This window comes from Rana temporaria, chromosome 11, assembly GCF_905171775.1.
Source record: "Rana temporaria chromosome 11, aRanTem1.1, whole genome shotgun sequence".
Taxonomy (NCBI): domain Eukaryota; kingdom Metazoa; phylum Chordata; class Amphibia; order Anura; family Ranidae; genus Rana; species Rana temporaria.
In genome coordinates, this window is record NC_053499.1 from 107259492 (window position 1) to 107284699 (window position 25208).

Consider the following 25208-nt stretch of genomic DNA (forward strand, 5'->3'; position numbering starts at 1 on the left):
AGGTAAAATTCTTGCCTTCCTACATTAGGAAAGGAGATGGAGCTAGCCTTGAGTTCCATCAAGGATCCAATCTCGGCCTTGTCAGTATTTTCAAAGGTCGCTTGCTTTGCACTCTTTGATCCGGGCCTTTATACAAGGGGTAACGTGTATAAGTCCGCCAGTTAGGTCGCCTTTGTGCTCGGAGGATTGGGTCTAGTTTTGTCGGCTTACAAGGTCGGCACCTGTGGCCGATGCACCATATTTCCCTTAATCCTTCTAACAAGGGAATTGGTGTTCTTGGTTGCGGTAGCCTCCGCAAGAGAGTTTAAGTATTGGCAACTTTCTTTGTATAGAGCCATACTTAATTATTCTTACAAGTAGGGTGATGTTAAATCCTCACCCAGCCCTATTTCCTAGAAGGATCTAGTTTTCACTTGAATCGAAATATTCTTGCCTTACTTTTTCCAGAACCTTGTTCCGCGGAAGGAAAAGTTATTTATTTTCTCTCAATATAGATGAGAGCAGTTAAAGATCTATCTGAAGGTTTCAGATATAGGAAACTGACATTTTGTTGGGCTGCCAGAAGACCCTAGAAATGGGCAGGCAGTGTTCAGATCAGCTTTTAAAGTGGTTACACTCTCTCTCGTTGGCGTAAGAAAAGTCAAGGCCTATCTGAAGTGGCTGCTCAGATACGGAAAACTGATATTATTGTGCTACCAGGAGGCCCCAGGAAAGGGCAGGCAGCGTCTAAGTCAACTGTTTTCAATGTTGATTCATCAGGTTATTATTCAGGCTTGTGGTTTAAAGAGATGGTTTCCCCCTGTTTCTTTTGATGTGCACCCTACCAGGACAGTAAGCGCTTCATGCGTGGTGCATTACCAAGCCTTTATGACTCAGATTTGCAAGGCTGCAACTTGGTTGTCGGTGCTTACGTTCACTAATTTTTATCAGGTGAATATAAGACGGCAAGAGGATGTTGCTTGTTATTTGTGTCTCCCTCCCCTCAGTAGGCATTGCTTTGGGATGTCCCACTTAGTAATTACTAGGCTTTGTGTCCCGTGATGTACGATAAAGAAAATAGGATTTTTATAACCGCTTACCTGTAAAATCCTTTTCTTGGAGTACATCACGGGACACAGAGCTCCTGCCCCTCTTGTTTGGGGATATTGGGACACATTGCTTTGCTACAAAAACTAAGGTTCTCCCAGTATGGGAGGGGTTATATAGGGAGGAAACTTCCTATCTAATTGATTACACCAGTGTCCAGCACCTGAAGGTGGAATATAACCCACTTGGTAATTACTAGGCTCTGTGTCCCGTAATGTACTCCAAGAAAAGGATTTTACAGGTAAGTTGTTATAAAAATCCAATTTTTACACAATGCAGAGGATTAACCCCCTTAAACTCCACAGTGAGTATAACAAGCATGCTATGTTGCATATAAAGACTGATTTTTACTGTTGTGGGTTTAGTAACCCTTTAAGGAATGATTCCAGGGATACTCCCTTCACCCAGTGGTAGGTAGCACACTCACCAGAGAAAATGCCTCATAAAGAGATAATATAACTCACTATTAGAAAACACATGCTCTACACAAGTTGTTGTCAACTTATAAGCTAAAAGGGGCCTCATAGGTGTCCCCTATCATCACCAAAGGGCCACACATAATGTTCAATTAGTGTAATGCTTGAGAGGACTGTCAAACCGCAGACCTAATGGAGGAAATGAGGGTCAAAGACTGTGGCGCTACATTTTTTTCTAGGGCTATGCTGCAGAAGACAATAAGAATCTGGGAACATGTTACATGAGGCTGGTAGAGATCAGTGCTATTTAACACTAATAAATGTTCCCACTACAGACTACTGAGGTCCTATTTCATATACTAAGGGGTCGCACGTTGTGCTCCAGGGCTCTACATTCTTCTGTCTCAGAGAGGAGCAACGCTTATGTAAGTAAATTGCAGCTGGCTTTCTTTCTTTGTCAAAATTTATGTTGCGCAATGAATGTCATCGTCTTGTCTTCCGTTTGGGGGATTGTATGCCATTCTGGAGTGGAAGTGCCTGGTTTAATATCGTAGTGATTATATCCTGGCTTACTGGAGTAGTTAAAAAAAAGGAAGCGCCACCTAAGTGCAGTATTAAAGAGGTTATTTTAACCACTTAAGCCCCGGACCAATATGCTGGCTAAAGACCCAAGGTGTTTTTACAGTTCGGGACTGCGTCGCTTTAATAGACAATTGCGCGGTCGTGCGACGTGGCTCCCAAACAAAATTGGCGTCCTTTTTTCCCCACAAATAGAGCTTTCTTTTGGTGGTATTTGATCACATCTGCGGTTTTTAGTTTTTGCGCTATAAACAAAAATAGAGCGACAATTTTGAAAAAAATGCAATATTTTTTTACTTTTTGCTATAATAAATATCCCCCAAAAACATATAATATTTTTTGTCCTCAGTTTAGGCAGATACGTATTCTTCTACCTATTTTTGGTAAAAAAAATCGCAATAATCGTTTATCGGTTGGTTTGCGCAAAATTTTTTGCGTTTACTAAATAGGGGATAGTTTCATTGCATTTTTATTTTTTTTACTACTAATGGCGGCGATCAGCGATTTTTTTTCGTGACTGCGACATTATGGCGGACACTTCGGACAATTTTGACACATTTTTGGGACCATTGTCATTTTCACAGCAAAAAATGCATTTAAATTGCTTTCTTTATTGTGAAAATGACAGTTGCAGTTTGGGAGTTAACCACAGGGGGCGCTGTAGGAGTTAGGGTTCACTGTGTGAGTGTTTACAACTGTAGGGGGGTTGTGGCTGTAGGTGTGACGTCATCGATCGTGTCTCCCCTATAAAGGGGATGACGCGATCGATACGCCGCCACAGTGAAGCACAGGGAAGCCGTGTTTACACACGGCTCTCCCCGTTCTTCAGCTCCGGGGACCGGACCGCTTCGGACCGGGTCGCGGGAGCGCGCCCGCGACCCACGGCTGGGTACAAGTACAGGACGTATATATATATATATATATATACGTGCTTGTGCCCAGCCGTGCCATTCTGCCGACGTATATGTGCAGGAGGCGGTCCTTAAGTGGTTAATGACACATTGTACAAAACACACTTACAAGAAGGTAAGGAAAGAAGGCTCATCTGTAACATCCTGTAGTCCTCGTCCCGGATCCATGAGCTGCTTTAGAAGTGAAGAAAGCAGAATGTGTGGAGTCTTCAGGCCTGTCCTGCTTATGTCGGTGCAGTGGGGCTACAGGTCCCAGCTTGGCCCAAGATAGCAGCAAACTAACAAATAAATATGATGGCATAAGTAGAAAAGCTGGATAAAATACTATAAAAGACGTGTATTAAAAAAAATATTATATATATATATATATATATATATATATATATATATATATATATATATATATATATATATATATATATATATATTCTTTATTGGACCCGTGTTTTATATATTGTGTGATTGTGTGTGTGTGTGTGTGTGTGTATATATATATATATATAATTACATATATTCTTTATTGGACCCGTGTTTTATATATTGTGTATGTGTATATGTGTGTGTGTATATATATATATATATATATATATATTGTGTGTATGTGTGTGTGAATATATATATATATATATATATTGTGTGTATGTGTGTGTGTATATATATATATATATATATATGTATGTGTGTGTGTGTGTATATATATATATATTTATTAGGGCTGCGGAAATTAACGATTAATTGTTCGATTAATCGTTAATTTCTTTGATCGACTAAAATTATTTTGATCGACGAACCGCGGAGTGAGCTCCGCGGTCTCGCCGATAGGAAAGGCCGCGGCTTCGGCCTAGCTCCGGAGCCGCGGCCATCTTGGTCCACCCGGCGGCAACCAAGTAGCGGCGCGCTGACGTCATCATCACCCGCCCGCCCTGCTTGTATTATGTTCCCGCGCACACGTGTCCATCAGCCTCTCTGCCGACGGGTCTGCCTGATGTAGGTAAGAGAGGACAACAAACCATTCTTTATATTAAAGCATGGGGGCATATGTGTTTATGTAAAGCATGGGAGCAGATGTGTATAAGACTATAAGCATGGGGGCAGATGTGTATAAGACTATAAGCATGGGGGCAGATGTGTATAAGCATGGGGGCAGATGTGTATAAGCATGGGGGCAGATGTGTATAAGCATGGGGGCAGATGTGTATAAGCATGGGGGCAGATGTGTATAAGCATGGGGGCAGATGTGTAAAAGCATGGGGGCAGATGTGTGTGTATAAAAGCATGGGGGCAGATGTGTGTGTATAAAAGCATGGGGGCAGATGTGTGTGTATAAAAGCATGGGGGCAGATGTGTGTGTATAAAAGCATGGGGGCAGATGTGTGTGTATAAAAGCATGGGGGCAGATGTGTGTGTATAAAAGCATGGGGGCAGATGTGTGTGTATAAAAGCATGGGGGCAGATGTGTGTGTATAAAAGCATGGGGGCAGATGTGTGTGTATAAAAGCATGGGGGCAGATGTGTGTGTATAAAAGCATGGGGGCAGATGTGTGTGTATAAAAGCATGGGGGCAGATGTGTGTGTGTATAAAAGCATGGGGGCAGATGTGTGTGTGTATAAAAGCATGGGGGCAGATGTGTGTGTGTGTGTATAAAAGCATGGGGGCAGATGTGTGTGTGTGTATAAAAGCATGGGGGCAGATGTGTGTGTGTATAAAAGCATGGGGGCAGATGTGTGTGTGTGTATAAAAGCATGGGGGCAGGTGTGTGTGTATAAAAGCATGGGGGCAGGTGTGTGTGTATAAAAGCATGGGGGCAGGTGTGTGTGTATAAAAGCATGGGGGCAGATGTGTGTGTATAAAAGCATGGGGGCAGATGCTGTAATATACACATCTGCCCCCATACTGCAAGAATATACACATCTGCCCCCATACTGCAAGAATATACACATCTGCCCCCATACTGCAAGAATATACACATCTGCCCCCATACTGTAAGAATATACACATCTGCCCCCATGCTGTAATGTACACATGGGGGCAGATGTGTATATTCTTGCAGTATGGGAGGCAGATGTGTATATTACAGCATGGGGGCAGATGTGTATATTACAGTATGGGGGCAGATGTGTATATTACAGTATGGGGGGCAGATGTGTATATTCCTGCAGTATGGGGGGGATATATGGATATTACAGTATGGGGGGGGGGGGAGATGTGGATATTACGGTTTGGGGGCAGATGTGGATATTACGGTATGGGGGGGGGGGGGGGGCATTGATTGTGGAAACCAACTAGTGTCGAGTGATTGTATATAGTGTATACCACATTTACCACTGACTAATGCAGAGTTGCAATGCAAGGAGATCAGCTAAAAGTAGTTGTATCTGTATGTGCGTTAATTAATCGAAATTAGTCGATTAATCGATTAAAAAAAAAAAAAACGATTAATCGAACACAAAAATTTTAATCAGTAGCAGCCCTAATATATATATATATTCTCTATAGTTTTATGACATACATATGTTTAATTATCCTGGTTCTTATACACCCCAGTTTTTATATACCTTTTTTTTTTTAATATATTTTTTTAATACACGTCTTTTATAGACGTGTATTAAAAAAATATATAAAAAAAAAAAATGTATATAAAAACTGGGGTGTATAAGAACCAGGATAATTAAACATATGTATGTCATAAAACTATAGAGAAAAAAAAAATATATATATATATATATATATATATATATATATATATATAAAACACGGGGCCAACAAAGAATATATGTAATATATATATATATATATATATAAAACACGGGGCCAACAAAGAATATATGTAATATATATATATATATATTTTTTTTTAATACACGTCTTTTATAGTATTTTATCCAGCTTTTCTACTTATGCCATCATATTTATTTGTTAGTTTACTGCCGTCTTGGGCCATGCTGGGACCTGTAGCCCCACTGCACCGACATAAGCATAAAAGCACCAGCCTCTATAGCTCACCATCAGGCCAATAGAAGGAGCAGTGGCTCAGAGCCCAATCAGCCTTGGTTCTCCCTGTCTGACCCTCCTCCCGGAAGTGTTCCTTGGAAGTAATCACGTGACCTGTGAGGCTGAAACAGACCTCATCCTGATGGCCACAGGACAGGCCTGAAGACTCCACACATTCTGCTTTCTTCACTTCTAAAGCAGCCCATGGATCCGGGACGAGGACTACAGGATGTTACAGATGAGCCTTCTTTCCTTACCTTCTTGTAAGTGTGTTTTGTACAATGTGTCATTAAAAGAACCTCTTTAATACTGCACTTAGGTGGCGCTTCCTTTCTCTACCCCTCTTTTGTTTACCACAGAGTCAGCTCTCTGAGGACAGCAGCCGCCATTGAACAGCCACATCACCTGCATTTTTAACCATTGAACTGCCTGTTACTACTATTTCCAATGGACTAATCACCATACTCCTACCCATACATGTACTTTGTATCTGCGCTGACAGTTACCTCTCCTATTGTATACTGGAGTAGTTGACAGAGGACACCTGCAGCAGTTATCTTTAGTAGTGGGGCTTGGTTTCTGAGAGCGTGTTATACCTCTTTGCTCTGGTGAGTGTGCTACGTACCACTGGGTGAAGGGAGTATCACTGGAATTCATTGAACATGTATAATTGTGGCTTTTGATTTTTCATGAAACATGGGTATGGAATTCGAGAGCTTTATGGACCATCTTTATTCAATTACTATTTTTTGGACTCTAAAACACTTTCCTTAGCATGTTACATTTTGCACAGAAAATGTATTATTAATAATTCATGGTTATAATTTTTATGTTTATACATGTCTGATTGCACTGTATAATATATTTGACATCACAATTTCACAAATTTTTGTTTTGTCACTGCATTTATTTACTATTCTATTGGAAATTGCATATATCACTTCCTTAGCAGTCAGTCTGGCATTATCATTAAAAATGCAGAAAATATCATTTTTGTACTTATGGCAAAACACTTTTCTTGAAGTAAACTGGGGAGCACAGCTTCGACCTCTTTTCAGTTTTTCTGTGTCTAGACCTCCTGTAAGGTGGCAGTACAATGCGAATGTCTAAGGATTACTACAATGCTGTGTCCTTAAAGTGAATTGAAATAACCTATTACAGTACAAGCAGTGCTCAAGTTGCCTACATTCAACTTATACATGACTCATACTTACAGAGGGAGATGAAAGGGTAATTTACTCCTGTAAGAGTTCACATCTGAAAAAGGTGTATCCACTGAAGCTTCATCACCAACACTTGTTTTCACGTCAACCCTAAATTTTTTTAATCCAATTGTCACAGGGACAGAAAGTGTCCCTGTCAACTAGTAATTTTAGGTGTATAAAGATGGCCATACACTTTACAATCTGATTGTACAATCTCCTTTAGAGCTGCCATTAATTATGTAGTGCAAGGGCCTACCTGGTTGGATACAGAGTGATTGAGTGGAAAATGCCACAAAACGCACAGTAAAAAAACAGGCATCCCACAAAAATGTAAACCTGTCCCATAAGCCACATGTAGTGCAGCCAATTGAAATCAACAGGCTGCCCTATGCGTGTCAAGTAAAATACGAGAAACACAACGTTCGCTCCCACTATGAATGGGGCCTGAAAGTGAAATGAATGCGTTAACGCACAAACGAGGCTCCATTCACATCTGTGTGTTTTCTTGCATTTCAGAAATGCACTGCACCAAAAATCACAGTAAAAAACACACCAAGCTCCGCTCTAAAATTGGTTCTGAAGCTTCTTTGGGACGATTGTTGCATGTAGGGCAGCCCATTCAGATGGATGGGCTGCCCAATATGTGATGAGTGAAAATGCTCCAAACTGCCTCCCCCGCCGCCCACCCCCCTCTAAAAAATAAATAAAAAACCTATGTGGGAATGTGAGGTAAGTCCCATACACACCATCAAATTTTCTGCAGATTTTTGTCTTCAGATTTACCAAAACCATATAATATGAGGTCAAATCTTAAGAGTTTCAATTTGTATGCAATCAGGCAGGCCCTTGCACTACATGGTTTTGGTAAATCTGAAGAAAATCTGATGGTGTGTATGGGGCATTACTGCTATGCAGAGATGTGAACAGGACTTGGCAGCTGAGTTTTTGTTTCTGTCCACTTTCTCCTATGTATAAAAATGGTCATACACTATGCAATCTGATTGTGTATTTAGTGAGGAGGGTGATCACCGATTGCATTTCATTTAAAAAAACATGCAGTTGGGAGAAGGTGGATGATCTGGGTGTGTTCTGATGAGGTCAGCTGGTCAATTCCTTCCTGTGTCATGACCTATAGTCTGACCAGGAAGTAAAGCAGAAGCAATGGATACGTTTGGAAACATGGATGAGGACAAGTAAAGTAAGTGTCTGTAGATTTAATGGAAAGCTTTGATATTTTTGCAAAAAAATACATGACTGCTATATTGATAGATGGGGAGCTGGAATTTAGAAAAAAAAAGTGAACAAAGGTGCATTTATCCTTTAAAAGTCAGCAGCTACACGTACTTGAGTGGGCCCCTTTCACACTGGGGCATGGGCGCTGTCGGCTGTAAAGTGTCGCTATTTTTAGCAGCACTTTACCGCCAATTTTGCGGCGCTATTCGGCCACTAGCGGGGTGGTTTTACCCCCTGCTAGCGGCCACAAAAGGGTTAAAAACCACCGCAAAGCTGGCGATATAGCCGCGGTGTCCCATTGATTTCAATGGGCAGGAGCGGTATATTCACCACCCCAAAGATGCGGCTAGCAGGACTTTTTTTTACCGTCCTACTAGTACACTGCTCCAGTGTGAAAGCCCAGAGGGCTTTCACACTGGAGACACAGCAGCGGCTGTTTCAGGTTGTTTTGCGGGCGCTATTTGCCTGCAAAATGACAGTGTGAAAGGGGTCTAAAATTTGACAAAGTGTGGCAATGCTGGCTTTCAGTCAATGAGTCTCTGAATTAACCACTTGGGATCCGCCTGCCGTCAATTGACGGCTGCAGTGCGGATCCCAATTTCCAAACTGCCGTCAATTGACGGCCGCCCCTTTGGGCGTTCCCCGCGCGCGCTCCAGAGCGCGCTGCGGGGAAAATCTGTGTTGGCCGTGTCCCTCGGACACAGCCAATTACAGATCGCCGCGAACGGCCAATCAGAGTGGCCGTTCGCGAGGCGATCTGTGCGGCCAATGAGAGAGGATCTCATATGTAAACATATGAGATCATCTCTCATTGCCGTTTTACACAGAGACAGCGGTGCTGTCTCTGGAGAGGAGACCGATCTGTGTCTCTTGTACATAGGGACACAGATCGGTCACCCCCCCAGTCACCCCCCCCCTCCACCTACAGTTAGAACACTAAGCAGGGATACATTTAACCCCTTCCTCACCCCCTAATGTTAACCCCTTCAATGCCAGTCACATTTATACTGTAATTAGTGCATATTTATAGCACTGATCGCAGTATAAATGTGAATGGCGCCAAAAATGTGTCCGATGTGTCCGCCATAACGTCGCAGTCCCATTAAAAATCGCAGATCGCCGCCATTTCTAGTAAAAAAAAATAATTAAAAAAAAATAATTCTGTCCCCTATTTTGTAAGCGCTATAACTTTTGCGCAAACCAGTCGCTTATTGCGATTTTTTTTTTTTTTTTACCAAAAATATGTAGAAGAATACGTATCGGCCTAAACTGAGAAAAAAAAATGTTTTTTTTTTTTTAAATTGGGATATTTATTATAGCAAGAAGTAAAAAATATTGTATTTTTTTCAAAATTGTCTCGCTTCTTTGTTTATAGCGCAAAAAATAAAAACCGCACAGGCGATCAAATACCACCAAAAGAAAGCTCTACTTGTGGGGAAAAAAGGACGTCAATTTTGTTTGGGAGCCACGTCGCACGACCGCGCAATTGTTAGTTAAAGCGATGCAGTGCCGAAAGCTGAAATTTCACCTGGGCAGGAGGGGGGTATATGTGCCCAGTAAGCAAGTGGTTAAAGGTTTTGAAGCATGTATTGACATATTTGCTGGTCTCGATATGATTTATGACCTTTTATACTTGCTAGCCTATTTTTGTATCCTGCCAATACTCCTATGAATTTTGAAAGTTTACAGATAGGGCTATAATCCTGACTGGTGATCCTGCACTTTATGAACATTGCACTGTGGGGGGGAGGGGCGGGGCTTCTTTGTGTACTGTCATAAAAATTGAATAACATTTTTTCCCAAAAAAGTCAGCAGCTACACTTTGTAGCTGCTAACTTTTAATAAAGTAGATATTTGCCAGCACACCATGGATTGACACAAAGTAGCATCCAAACAGATTTATTTATTGCATGATCACAATACAATACAAAGAGAGTGCTAGTGATTGGCACGCTCCTTGTGTTGTGATCATGCAATAAATAAATCCGTTTGGATGCTACTTTGTCGATCCATGGTGTGCTGGCAAATATCTACTTTATGACTTGAACCAGTTTACAGCTGGTTGTTGCTGCAGCACCCAAACTTTGAGAGCTTATCCAGGAACGTGTGCAATGGGAATATAAAGTATTGCTAACTTTTAATAAACAAAAAAAATTTCTTGGACTCCTCTTTAAGAACAAACCTACAGAACCTATATATCCTGTATGTAACCTGGGGACTGCCCTTATAATACCAACTGCACAATTTTATTTTGAATGAAAAAAATATATACGGTGTGTGTGTGTGTGTGTGTGTATATATATATATATATATATATATAAAGTGCCTTTTCCACATTTTGTCATGTTGTAACCAAAAACGTAAATGTATTTTCTTGGAATTTTATGTGATAGACCAACACGAAGTGGAACATAATTGTGGAGTGGAAGGAAAAATAGGATTTTTAATAAAAGCTTACCTCTAAAATCCTTTCCTTGGAGTACACCACAGGACACAGAGCCTCTATTCATTACATAGTGGGATGTCCCAGAGCAATGCTCAATGAAGGGTGGGGGAGATGGATCCAATCAGGCCGTAAAAGGACAAAAGGCCCTAGACCGCTGCCTGCAGCACACTACGCCCGAAGGCAGAATCCTCATGTTCTCTTACATCTATTTGATAAAATTTGGTAAACCGAAGACCAAGTTGCAGCTTTACAGATCTGAGCCTTCGAAGCCTGATGATGCACTGCCCATGAAGCACTTATTGCCCTGGTAGAGTGTGCCTTAACAGAAAAAGGAGGAATCTTGTTCCTTAAACCATAAGCTTGAATAATTACTTGTCGAACCTAGAATGGTGGATTTTGATGCCGCTTGGCCCTTCCTGAGACCATCTGGCACAATAAACAAAACCTCTGTTTTGCATATCTGGGCAGTTGCCTGTTGATAAACTTTTACTGCTCTCACTACATCTAGAGGGTGCAATAACTTTTCCCCCGCTGATTGCAGCTCAGGAGAAAAGGAAGGCAAAACGATGTCTTGATTTAAATGAAACGCCGATACCACCTTTGGAAGAAAGGTAGGATGAGGGCGTAGTACAATTTTGTCCTTGTGACAAACTAAATAAGGCTCTTGATAAGAAAGAGCTGCTAACTCTGATACTCTTCTAGCAGAAGAGATGGCAATCAAAAAGGCCAATTTCCTGCTCAAAAGAATCAAAGGAATATGGCGGATAGGTTCAAAAGGCTGCTTTTGCAAGACTGACGATACCAAGTTCAAATCCCAGGGACATAAGGGAGACTTGACTGGCGGATTTATCCGCAGTACTCCCTGAATGCCCGGACTAAGGAATGAGATGCCAACGGTTTCTAAAAAAAAAAGACTGATGGAGCTGATATTTGACCCTTGATGGAACACTGGACCCTGCGACATCAGGTCGTGATGTAGTGGCAGCACCCACGGTATTCCTACCGCCATCTTTGTGATCTTGGCGTACCAGGGTTTCCTGGGTCAATTCGGGACCACTAGGAGTACTGGTATTCCCTCCTTCTTGATCTTGCACAGCAATCTCTGTAAGAGAGGGATCGGAGGGAATGCATAGACCAGTGAAAACTGATTATCATGTGATGCTACGAGTAAGCATTACATGATGTGAAACATGTCCGCCACCTTTTTTTTCTGTTCACTTCATTGTGACTGCATCGCTTTGGTTGTTTTTTGGAATTTATTTGTACAATAAATACATTGTTTTAAGACAAAAGGCAGTCCAGGATCTTCTATCCAGTGAAAACTGATTCCAAGGAATTATCAGATCATCCGTTCCGTAGGCCAGCGGATCTCTCGACCTGGACACAAAGTTGTCCAACTTCCTGTTGAGCCTGGAAGTTAGCAGGGTCCCCCATCTCTGGCATATTGCCTGAAAGACATCGGGGTGGAGAAACCACTCTCCTGGAGACAGTTGCTGGCGACTTAGATAGTCCGCTTGCCAGTTCTCTCTACCCCTGGAATGATGATTGCAGAAAGACCAGGAACATGTTCTTCTGCCCATGTCAAAATCCGATTCGCCTCCTTCTGGGCATCCCGACTGTTGGTGCCTCCTTGGTGATTGATATAAACTACTGCAGTAGCATTGTCGGATTGAATCAGAACAGGGTGACCCTGTACCTGTATGTCCATGTTCTAAGGGCTAAATATACTGCCCAAATCTCCAGTATGTCGATGGGCAGGCTCTCTTCTGATTTGGCCCAGGTACCCTGGGCTGAAGCTTCTTCTAACACTGCTCCCCAGCCTAACAGGCTGGCATCCTTAGACACCACCTTCCAGGTGACTGGGAGAAAGGAACCTCCTTTCTGCAATTTCTTGGTCTTTTAACCACCAACTGAAGCTTTGGTGCACTTGTGGAGATGGGCGCATGGGTAAGTCCAGAGCTTGACTTTTTCTGTTCCAGGCCGCTATAATATTGCTTTGCAGTAGTCTCGAATGAAACTGGGTGTAGGGAACAGCCTCGAAGGAGGCCGCCATCTTCCCCAATAGCCTCATACAGAGGTTAATCGATGGTCCCTTTTTCGCCGTGACATTGTGGATCAATTCTCTTAAAGACTTGATCTTTAGCTCTGGCAGGAATACCCTGTTTTGGGCTGTCTATGATCATGCCCAAATACTCTACCCTTCTTTGGGCTTGCAGGGAGGATTTCTGTAGGTTTATGATTCATGCTAAATGCTCTAAGTATTTTACTGTATTGAGCACTGCATGATCTAATCCTGCCACTGACTGATCTATCACAAGTAGATCGTCCAGGTAGGCTGTCACCGCTATTCCCTCAGCTTTGCCAATAGAGGGGCCAGAACCTTTTTAAATACTCGGGGCGGGGTTGCCAAACCAAAGGGCAGAGCCACAAACTGGAAGTGGTGATGTTCTACCGCAAACCTTAGGAACTTTTTTGGTGAGCGGGTTGGATAGGCAAATGTAAATATGCATCCTTAATGTCTATAGAAGCCAAGAATTCTCTGCCTTGCAGAGTGGCGACCAAGGATCTAATAGTTTCCATTCGAGAATGGCGAATGTTCAGAAACCGATTCAGAGATCTTAGATCCAGAATGAGTCTGACGTCTCCATTTGGTTTTGGAACCACAAAGAGGTCTGAGTAAAAACCTAAACCTTGTTCCTTTAGGGGTACTTCCATGATTACCCCTTGGGATATCAAGTGATCCAATCCCTTGAAGAGGGACTCTCCTTTTATTGGGTCTTTGGAGAGCCTTGAACTTCGGAACCGGTAAGGTGGGACCTCTCGAAATTCCAGCTTGTACTCTAGGGATACTGCAGAAACTACCCACTTGTCCTGGATCTCGGTCTGCCATGCCGCTGAAAACTGCCAAAGCCATCCCCCCACTCGGCCAAGCAGGGGCGCCTCTTCATAAAGAGGCTTTGGGGTTTTGCTTGTTAGCTTTTGAACCCCACGGCTTCTTGTACTTCTGGGCCTGGTTTTATTTAGCCTTTGTGGCTGGCTGAAAATGCCATCGCCACCAGCTGGAGGCAGATCTTCCAAGAGTCGGGGAAAGAACATTTAAAACAAGGACGCTTGTTTTTCTTCTCTGGCAAAAGGGTAGTTTTTACAGCTCGATATCTTTTTGGATATATTTTTCCAAATCACCCCCAAAGAGGCGTTCACCATGGAAGGAGAAACTGGCCAAAAGTTTTTTGCATGGAGCTTCCGCTGACCAATGCTTTAGCCAAAGAATTTTGCGCATATGCACCAGCTGGATCGTAAGGCAAGATGTCTGTTGGATAGAATCTCTAATGGCATCCACTGTGAAACATAAGGCCCTAGGCATATTCTCCCAAAATTTGATCTGCTCCGGAGGCAGATCTTTCAGCCCCTGTTTCATCTGGTCCTTTAAGACCTGACACATACCAACTGCCGCCACAGCAGGTAGGATTACTGCGCCCGCCAGGAGAAAGGAAAATCTTAGTAAAGATTCCAACTTTTTCTCAGAAGGATCTTTAAATACCTGGGCATTGTCCACCGGACAAGTTAGGCTTTTTTTTACACAAAAGATGGCTGCAAAAACGCTTGTCTGGATGTTTCCAGTCTGCATAAATCAGATTCTCCAATAAAGGATGGATCGGAAAGGCATGGGCAGCCTGTCGGGATTTTAATGAACCCAGAGAGGAGACAGGTGATTCAGCTCGTTCAGAAGAGGGTAATCTGAATGTAGAGCGTACTGCTTCAGCATAACATTGCACCTGTAATTTCAGAACCTGGGAAGCAGAAAAAGGTTCCTTTTGAGTCCTCATCCCCTGGGGACCTCATCCTCCTCAGATTTCTCTGAGAGGCGATCCAAAACAGAAGGAGATCTGCTTCGCTTTTTGTCCTTTTCTGAGGACTTTGCGACTAAATAAGCGATTCTACGTTGTTCAGGGCTGTTGCCAAAGTGTCCTCCGTGACATATGCAGGCATCGGCACCACAGGAGAGGCTGCTACTCCTGATATAGGTAATGGCTCATCCTGTATAGGTGCATCAGGTATTACAGGATAGGAAGGTACCAAGCAGGCGTGGCTTGAGCCTCCTGTCTCAGGCGGCAGTGCTTTTTTGTCTTTTTTAGTCCCTGAATTTCTTCACTGGGTAGGGTAGACATTTTACTAAGAAAAGCTGAGGTACCACAAAAAAATGCATATACTACTGTGCAAGTTTAGTAATCTACATATAAGTATGCAACTAATAACACACAGGTTCATGCTAGAGTAGGTGTCTATCTTTGGGAGTGCTCAGCCAACCACATGGAGATCTTATGTGCCCTTACGCTGCTGTGTCCTTTCAAGGAAAAGCTCCAGGCTTGTGAGGCTCCTTTTATCACTTCCTGCACGATTTTGCAATTGGAAATCGCATGCACGCTCACGGGCCCCGCCCCCCTCATTAGCATTAAGCGCTCCCCCGCGACCTAGGGGTAATGGTGGTGATCCGACATGAGGATGATCCCCCTGACACCTGCCTGAGAGGAGAGAAGGCAGCCGTTCATGGTAGAGCTTTAGCAGTGGAAGGAGTGTGCTTGTCTGGAGGAACTGACTCTGTTCTAGAGCATGGTGAGTGGAACGTGGCTCTTTACTCCCTCCGGTGGTGGCCAGAAAAAAGACACCTACTGCAAAATAGGAAAGGCCCTTAAGTTTAAAACTTAGGACTCTTTCCTGGCTTATCTTTTACCCGCCGCAGGACCAATCTTCCCCCATCACGGTGGGGGGTGTGTGGCAACCTTCAGGGATATGGGTTCCTGCTTAAAGGAGGCTTCTTCCCTGGACCTTGTAAAAGACTCTGCCAGGACTTTTAGCATATACAGCGAAAGTGCTGGACCCTATAGCCCAGTCCTCGGGAGAGACATTTACAGGCGACACCTCGTCCATGAGGCCTGGATACCATCCAGTTTTGGCATAAAATTTTAGGCGTCTTAGATGGACCCGAAAGTGTAGCTCTTTTGCACCCAAAGGTTTCTTTGGCAGAGCTTCCTTCAGCACATCCTACTCGCGTTCATCACCTTAAACACTGGCGAAAAAACTGAGGTACTTCCCTTAGGGGAGGGGTTATATGGAGGGGAACTTGTCTTCATTGGTTGTGCCAGTTTCCAATCGCCTCTGGTGACCATACAACCCACTATGTAATGAATAGAGGCTCTTTGTCCCGTGGTGTACAATAAAGAAACGATAAATGGTTTTAGAACTGTATTTTTTACAAATATGTGAAAAGTGGGGCATACATTTATTCAGCCCCTTTACTGTGATACTCCTAACTAAAATCTAGTGGAACCAATTGCCTTCAGAAGTCACCTAATAGTAAATGGAGTCCATCTTTGTTTAATCTCAGTATAAATACAGCTGTTCTGTAAAACCCTCAGAGGTTTGTTGAAGAACCCTGGTGAATAAATTGCATCATGAAGGCCAAGGACCATATCGGACAGGTCAGGGATAAAGTTGTGGAGAAGTTTAAAGCAGGGTTAAGTAGGTCATAAAAAAAATGCCAAGCTTTGAACCTCTCACAGAGCATTGTTCATATCATCATCCGAAAATGGAAAGAGTATGGCACAACTGCAAACTTACCAAGACATGGCCGTTCACCTAAACTGACAGGCCGGGCAATGAGAGCCTTAATCGGAGAAGCAGCCAAAAGGCCCATGGTAACTCTGGAGGAGCTGTAGAGATCCACAGCTCAGGTGGGAGAATCTGTCCACAGGTCAACCAATAGTCGTGCACTTCACAAATCTGGCCTTTATTGAAGAATGGCAATAAGAAAGCATTGTTGAAAGAAAGCCATAAGAAGTATCGTTCGTTTGCGATAAGCCATGTGCGGGACACAGCAAACATGTGGAAGAAGGCGCTCGAGTCAAATGAGGCCAAATGTTTGTTTTTGGCTTAAAAGCAAAACACTGTGTGGTGGAAAACATCACCCTGATCACCCCATCCCCACCCTGAAATATAGTGATGGCAGCATCATGTTGTGGGGGATGCTTTTCTTCAGCAGGGACATGGGAGAGATGGTCAGAGTTGTTGAGAAGATAAATGGTGCCAAATACAGGGCTATCTTCGAAGGAAACCTGTTGGAGTCTGCAAAAGACTTGAGATTGGGGTGGCAGTTCACCTTCCAGCTGGACAACGACCCTAAACATACAGCCAGAGCTACAATGGAATGGTTTTGATCAAAGCATATTCATGTGTTAGAATGGCCCAGTCAAAGTCCAGACCTAAATCCAATTGAGAATTTGTGGCAAGACTTAAATTGCTGTTCACGCTCTGTGGCAAGACTTGAAAATTGCTGTTAACGCTCTCCATCCAATCTGACAGAGCTTGAGCTATTTTGCAAAGAAGAATGGGCAAAAATGTCACTCTAGATTTGCAAAGCTGGTAGAGACATCCCCAAAAAGACTTGCAGCTGTAATAGCATCAAAAGGTGGTTCTACAAAGTATTGACTCGGGGCTGAATAAAAATGTATGCCATACTTTTCAGATATTTATTTGTAAAAAAAAAAAAATTGAAAACCATTTATCATTTTCTTTTCACTTCACAACTTTGTGGCACTTTGTGTTGGTCTATCACATAAAATCCCAATAAAATACATTTACGTTTTTGGTTGTAACATAACAAATGGTGGAAAGTTTCAAGGGGTATGAATACTTTTGCAAGGTATGGTGTGTGTGTGTGTGTATATGTATATATAATCTCTGTTGGCCTCATTTTTAAAACCATAAAGTTGTGCATTACAGAGCACTAAAACAATTTTAGCCTGATTTCTAAAAATACATATTTAATCTGGAATGCCCACAAACTGTGCTTTGCTTCTTTCTCTCTTACCGTATTTTCCGGCGTATAAGACGACCCGGCGTATAAGACGACCCCCTAATTTTCCAGGAAAAATTTTGATTTTGGGATATACTCACTGTATAAGACTACCCCCTTCTTACTGTCTTTCTGGAAGCTGAGGGGGAGCCAGAACCGCTGACAGAAACAGGCTTTTTCAAATCTCACTGTGCCATTACATTACATTCCTCACTGTGCCATTACATTACATGCCCAGACTGTGCCATTACATTACTCACTGTGCCATTACATTACATGCCCAGACTGTGCCATTACATTACTCACTGTGCCATTACATTACATGCCCAGACTGTGCCATTACATTACTCACTGTGCCATTACATTACATGCCCAGACTGTGCCATTACATTACATGCCCAGACTGTGCCACTGTGCAATTACATGCCCCCACATTGCCATTGTGCCATTACATGCCCCCACATTGCCATCACTTGCCCCCACTGTGCCTGAACTTGTTGCCCCCCCCCAGTGCATTAACACTCACTTTTTTCCCCAGCGCTGACAGTCCCCCATGCTGCGATCGCGATCGTGAATGATTTCAAAGCCGCGCCTTCACTGCAGAGTGTTCTGTGATAGGATGAACAAAAATCTTCCCAGCAGCGCCTCTGTTATGTTTCCCGCCTATCACGGACGTCTTCTCATCTCGTCCGAGGATGAGAAGGCATCTGTGATAGGAGGAACAAAGAACAGAGGCGTTGCTGGGAAGATTTTTGTTCATCCTATCACAGAACACTCTGCAGTGAAGGCGCGGCTTTGAAATCATTCTCGATCGCGATCGCAGCATGGGACACTGTCAGCGCTGGGGAAAAAAGTGAGTACTTAGACTGTACCCGGCGTATAAGACGACCCCCGACTTTGGATGCATTTTTTTGCATCCAGAAAGTCGTCTTATACCAATGTATTTCTTCAGTGATTTGATTTCAGAGCTGTGGTTTAGCAAACATGTAACATAGGCTGTATTGTTTTCTAAGGCACCTTACTAAGAAACTGTGACTGCAGTTTAAAATAATGCAGTCAGTCTAAATAATAAACTTGTATATTTCTCCTTTTATTCAACAGTTTAGCAGATGGTAAAGAATATCTCTTCCAAGCAAAAGATGAGGTAAGATTTTTTTTTTTTTTTTCCAAATAATGGGGTGTGTAGGAGGTTGAATGCCTAAAGCTTAGTTGCACAGCTACAGTATACAAAGGCATCATTTTTAGGATTTTTATAATTCACAGTAATAAGCTGGGTCTAGCTAAAAAAAACAAAAAAAAAACCTCCAGTCAGATCCAGAATGCCATCTTTTTTTAACCAGAAAAACAAGTTTATTGAGATGTAATCAAGGCATACAGTTATACAGCATAGAGAATCCATCTTGATCCGGTACACACATACTACTAACAGTAACATTGTCTCCTTGAACTAATATGGTAACCCAAGTAAACCTCCGTGCCTGGTATGCACGGCTGTGGCAGGCATTGAAAATTAGGCATATATTAGTTACTTTTCCCCTGTGTTTGTACTTTTAGTTCCTGCGGCCCATTCCAGAGAAAGCACCAACACATCACATAGTACAGGTCTCCCCCTCCTCCAGCCACCTATCCCATACACTGGCAAACTTCTGAGGGCGCCCCCTATGACTATAGATCATTTTCCTATATGGAAGGACTGCATTTATTTCCTTTTTCCAGTCTCTCAATGTTGGGGCTGTCTCCCTTAACCAGGCCTTGGCCACCACCTTTCTTGCCAGAAACAGCGACTCGTATATAAATATAGCCTGGTATTTGTCCACCTCTACGTCTGGCAGTAGCCCCAATAGACAGAGCTTTGGGTCAATCCCCACAGGCAATCCCATGTTATCATGTAGAAATCGTGTCACTTGCCAGTATGCCTGCATGTCAGAACATTGCCACAACAGGTGATAGAAAGTGCCCTCCGTCAAAGAGCACATGGGACATAAGGAGCTCCTTGAAGACTGAAACTTCGCTAGTCTTAGTGGTGTGAGGTATGCCTGGTGTAGTATATATAGTTGCGTCAGTCTGTCTGATAACTTAGGGGATGCAGTCTTGACACCCTCCAGTATTTCTCCCCAATCTGTTTCCTCAATAGGTCCCACGTCCTGTTCCCACTGTATCTTAGCTTTCTGGGATACCCTGTTTACTCTTCGCCGTCTAATAATGTAGTAGATGTTGGATATGAGTTTGGTTGATTCCGCTCCAAAAATAATATCCAGCACCGGTGGAGTACTAAGGTCCACCGCAACAGCGGCCATCTGTTTCCTAATTGCGTGCTTTAACTGTAAGTACCGGAACAGTAGATGCTGCGGAAGAGAAAATTCCTCCTTTAGCACGGCGAAGAACTTCACTCCATTCTCTGTTAGAACCTGAGACAGATACAGTATCCCGTACGAGGCCCAGATCCGCGGATCCGGCACTGTATTAAATTCCGGCATGCCGCTATTAACCCATAGTGGAGTGTGCGAGTAAATGTGTGATCTATCCTGCTTTTTAAGTGCCATCTCCCATATCCTTTGGTGGTGCTGCAGCATTCCGGCCACGAATTGTGGTGTCCTACTCCCTCCCTGACCCTTCCGGAAAATCACCTGACTAGGAGTGTGAAAGACACTGTCAGGCCTGTTACATACCAGTGCCCTATATCTCTGTGACTCAATTTTATTAAAGTAATAGAAGTGGGAGAGTTGCGAAGCATCATAGTAATCCTGAACATCTGGAAGGGAGCAACCCCCCTCCGTTGTGGGATTTTTAAGTATGTGCCAAGCCAATTTATGCCGACCCGAACCCCAGACAAAAGAGTTAAGTATTGCCTCCATCTGTTTGAACACCTTCAGAGGAATATATAAGGGAGCATGCCAAATCATATATAAAATTTTGGGTAGCAGTATAATTTTCACTAAATTAATTCTACCCATAACCCCCAGTGGCAGTCTCGGCCAAGCCCTAGATTTAATAATTGCAAATAGGGGATCAATATTTAAGGTGACACAGTCCTGCAAGTTCCTAGTGACCCTCACCCCTAGATATTTAACTTCTACTACTCTCTGCAACGGTAATTCCGGGGACATCACTGGGGGGGGGGGGCTGATCCAGCGGGAGAATTTTAGATTTGTCCCAATTAATCCTCAGGCCTGAGAATTGACCAACCTCCTCTATAATATTCAATGCCGCCCTCAGCGATGGGCCCTGGTCTGCCAAGTAAAGGACCGTATCATCTGCATACAACCCTATCTTTTCCCAAGTATCCCTCTTCCTAAGAACTATCACCTCTGGGTTCGTCCTAATGGCCATAGCTAGTGGCTCCGCCGCCAGAGCATAGAGCAGTGGCGACAGGGGGCAGCCCTGCCTCGTACCCCGTTCCAGTGAGATCTGGTCTGAAAGCCCACCGTTAACAAAAATCCTAGCCTTGGGGGTCTGATATAGAAGCTGCACCCATCTGATAAAATTCGGGCCAAACCCATAGCATTTCAAACATTCCCACAGATACAGCCACTCGACTGAGTCGAAGGCCTTGGCCGTGTCCAAGGCCACCACCACCCTTGTCCCCGTATTATCATGTTGGGCCTGGATGTTCATGAATAATCTGCGTATATTCATTGCTGGGTTCCTCCCTGGCATAAATCCGGTCTGATCCGGGTGTATTAAGGAAAGTATCACTAGAGGATAACATTTTGGCCAATATCTACTGGCAACAGAGATATAGGTCTGTATGATTCTGGGTACTGTGGGTCTTTACCCGGTTTAGGTAGGACAATAATCTGCGCCTCCTGCGTCGAGGAGGGGAGGATGCCCCGATCGAATATGGAGCGAAACAGGGTTTTAAGTCTAGGGACTAATAACTCGGAGTATGTAGTGTAGAACTCCAGGGGTAAGCCATCCAGTCCCGGAGCCTTCGATTTGGCTAGCTGTGACACTGCATTGTCTATGTCCTGAGTAGAAATGGGGGCCTCCAGTCCTTTAACCTGCTCTGGGTTCAGTCGGGGGAATCGTAAACGTATGTAAATATGCCCGAATCTCTTGCGGTGTGTGGTGGCACTGGGACCTATAAAGGTCCTCATAAAATCTCCTAAACCTGTCTGCTACCCGCGGGGGGGGGGGGTCTGTGATGACCGGGCGGTCCGGCTCTGCCAAGGAGACCACCACTGGCGGTCTGTCTTCCATATGCGCTAAGTATGCCAGCATCTTCCCTGCTTTCTCGCCATGTTCATACACCCTCGTTTTACAGAAGAATACGCGTTGTTTAGTTTTTTCCAGGTTGAGTTAAGAGACCACTCTGGATTGCAGCTTTACCCTTGTGAGGCTTTCCTGGGAGGGGTGAGCATTATAAGCCCTCTCTAGATCCTGCAAGATATCCTCCGACATGCTCACCACAACCGTAGAAGATGTCTTAAGTCTAGTTATCTTCGTGTCCAATACTCTACGGGCATGAAATTTGACCGTGTCCCATTGGGAATTAATGTAAGCAGGATCCTCACCATCCGGGAGGAAAAATTTCAGTTCCCTTACTATACTTTCATGGTCCGTTAAAGCAGCTAACCAATAGGGATTGAGTCTCCACACCCTTCTGGGGGCCTCCCCCAAAATTGACAGCTGAGCCCAACATGGGGAGTGATCCGATAGGGCCCTGGGTGCAAACCCAGCCCCCACCACTCGTGGCATAAGTGCAGCAGATATTATAATGTAGTCTATACGTGACAGTCGCATAACTCGCTGAATGACACGTATAGGCCCTAGTCCCGGGGGTTCCTATTCCTCCACACATCCACCAGGGCAAATTCTTGCAGTAAGCGGCTTAATCTAGTCTGTCTGGGCACCTCCGGCCCCCCGGCCGCACGAGCCGGGCGGTCCAGAAAGGGATCCATAGTCATATTAAAGTCCCCCATCCATACAGCAGGAACCGTCAGGTGTCTAGCCATATAGGCCAGCCTTGCTGTAACAACCTCCGAACTGTACGGGGGGGGGGGGGGATGTAGCATGCAATCAACACAATAGGAAATCCCCCAATCAATGCATGAACAAATAAATACCTCCCCTGCTGGTCTGACTCCACAGCAATTAGCTCAAATGGTGTGGCCTTAGTCACCAACAATGCTAATCCTCTTGAGAAGCTAGTGTGTGTACTATGGTACGCCCAGCCAATCCAGGGGCGCTTCAATGCAGTCTGCAAGTGCCCTGTGACATGGGTCTCGGTCAATGCGATGACATTAGCTCTCTGCAATTTTTGATATGCTAGTGCTGCCGTACCCTTTATTTTATCCCTTACCCCCCGGACATTCCATGTCAGAAATTTGATAGAAGTCATATTGGTAGTAAGCACATCTTTATGAGCCAGACCAGCAGATTCCCCATTTTACAATTTATTCGCATCATCTCTTCTTGTCTAAAAATTGTAGCCCATATACCATCTATTAAAGGATGCCCCGTCACATCTCCAAAGTACTTTAAACTTTGTCTTAACCTGTTGGAATCACAACGGTGATCCTGCCAAAAGGCAACATCCACCGCTCCTAGGCCAACACCCCCCAAACCTGGTGCAGGCATCAGATACCCTAACGCAACAAATAAAATGAGATACGTCCAGCCATAAACTCTGACTGGAGGCACAATTCTTAAATTAAGTGATATGAATGTATCAACATAAACTGTCAGTCCCATGGGAGCGATTTTCCACTGAACAACTCGCGGATCCGCCACGGTGGATGAGCTATTCACCCAAGAAAGAAAAAAGGGGGAAAAAATTTAGTCAAATCTGAATTCCTCTTGCGACCAAGCATGAACGTCTTTAAAAGCAGCTTTATTGCCATCGCTCATAGCCCGCCATAGTTCCTCGGGATCTCATGTATGTCCGTTGCAGCTCAAAGCTAAAACAAGAAGGGGATCCGGCCATACCCCCCTTTCCTTTCCATCCCCTCAAGGCACAATAAGTGAATTGGGGGGGGGGGGGGGGACTGTCCCGCTGGTAAAACAGTAGTAATGCAAAAAAAAAAGGGGGGGGACAAAAGTGCTATAACCGGGGCCCCCCTAACAGGCCAAAGTCTCGAAACCGCAGCATTTGGGACACAAGGAGCATAATCCCCACCCCCTCAGGGAACAGTACTCACTTTCAATCGGGGCCATCTTTACTCCTGTCTGCCCTTGCGATCCAGCCACGCCATAGCCGACGCTGGAGTATCAAAAAACTGGACCCGGCCATCTTTTTCCACCCGGAGCCAAGCTGGAAACAGCATTGCATACTTGAGGTGCAGTACTCACAGCCGCCGCTTCACGTCTTGAAATTGAGACCTCCTCTTCTGAACTTCATTGGAAAAATCCGGGAACACCGCCACGTCGCCATTCCCCACCTTTATGTTCCCTTTTTCTCTGGACAGTCGAATTATAGTGTCCCTGTCCCTGAAATTAAGGAACTTTGCAATAAACATGCGGGGGGGCGCCCCTTCAGGCGGGGGCTTCGCTGGTATTCGGTGTGCCCTTTCCACTGCAAACATTACTGAGAATGCCTCTGCCATATGTATTAATAAGGTGGTTTTCCAAATAATCCCCTGGGTCTCTGCCTGCTCCGGTAGTCCTATAAACCGTAGGTTACAGCAGCGAAGTCTGTTCTCCATTTCGTCCTGGTGAGAATGGAGTAAGTGGACCTGGCGCTGTAGCTCGTCTATGGTGTGCTGTAACGGATGCAGTATGTCTTCCACAGCGCCTATTCGGGTCTCTGCTTCCGTGACCCTGTCCCGCACCGTAGCCAGATCCTGTCTCAGAAGTGAAATATCGATCTTTACTTCATCGATCTTGGTTGTTAAAGTGCCTTGTAATGCAGCTATAGCGTCCAGCACCTTTGCCGTCTCTGCCGCATGGCAAACTTCCCCTTGGGTTTCACCGGCGCCATCTTTGGCCTGCTCCTCGTCACCCTCATGTCTGTATTTAGCCAGCTTTTCTGCCGCTGCGGACGGTTTCTTTGGCGGCGACATGTTCAACTCCGGTCCCGGAGTTTTCCAGCAGGTTGTAAGGCAAAATTTAGACCCGAATAATCCCGCAGCCTGTTAAGCAGGATCTCTAGCAAAAGGAGCTCTCTCACCCTGCATCTTACTCCATCGGCTGTCAGGCCACGCCCCCCCCCCCCCCCCAGAATGCCATCTTTAATCATTAGAGGCCTCAACCAAACCTATGGTCGCCCTTTCCAGAGCTAAGGTTAGGTATTCAAGCTCTGCTGCAGTTCATATTGTTCCCGACAGGAGGAAAGGGCACAGTAATGAATTAATCATTGTGCCACTGATTTCATTGTCAAGAAGTTGATGTGGATCTGAGGCTATATTGCTCAACTTTGGTGTAGTCTGCCGAAAGGTTCTGGCTGTTCTGTCTGCCAGGGGTACTTGAATCCCAAGACCTGTTAAGCAAAATTACAAATGGTTATAAAAAGCTAAAAACAATTAGTGTATGTATGTGTACAGTGCTGT

General features: G+C 44.2%; 1 protein-coding gene across 1 annotated transcript in view; it reads left to right on the forward strand.

The window, feature by feature from the left end:
- The window catches only part of SPTBN2 (spectrin beta, non-erythrocytic 2), a 904339-nt gene that overhangs the window by 850841 nt on the left and 28290 nt on the right, over positions 1 to 25208 (forward strand). The window contains 1 exon segment of the mRNA XM_040328797.1: positions 18823 to 18865. Within this exon segment, the coding sequence (XP_040184731.1) occupies positions 18823 to 18865 (43 nt within the window).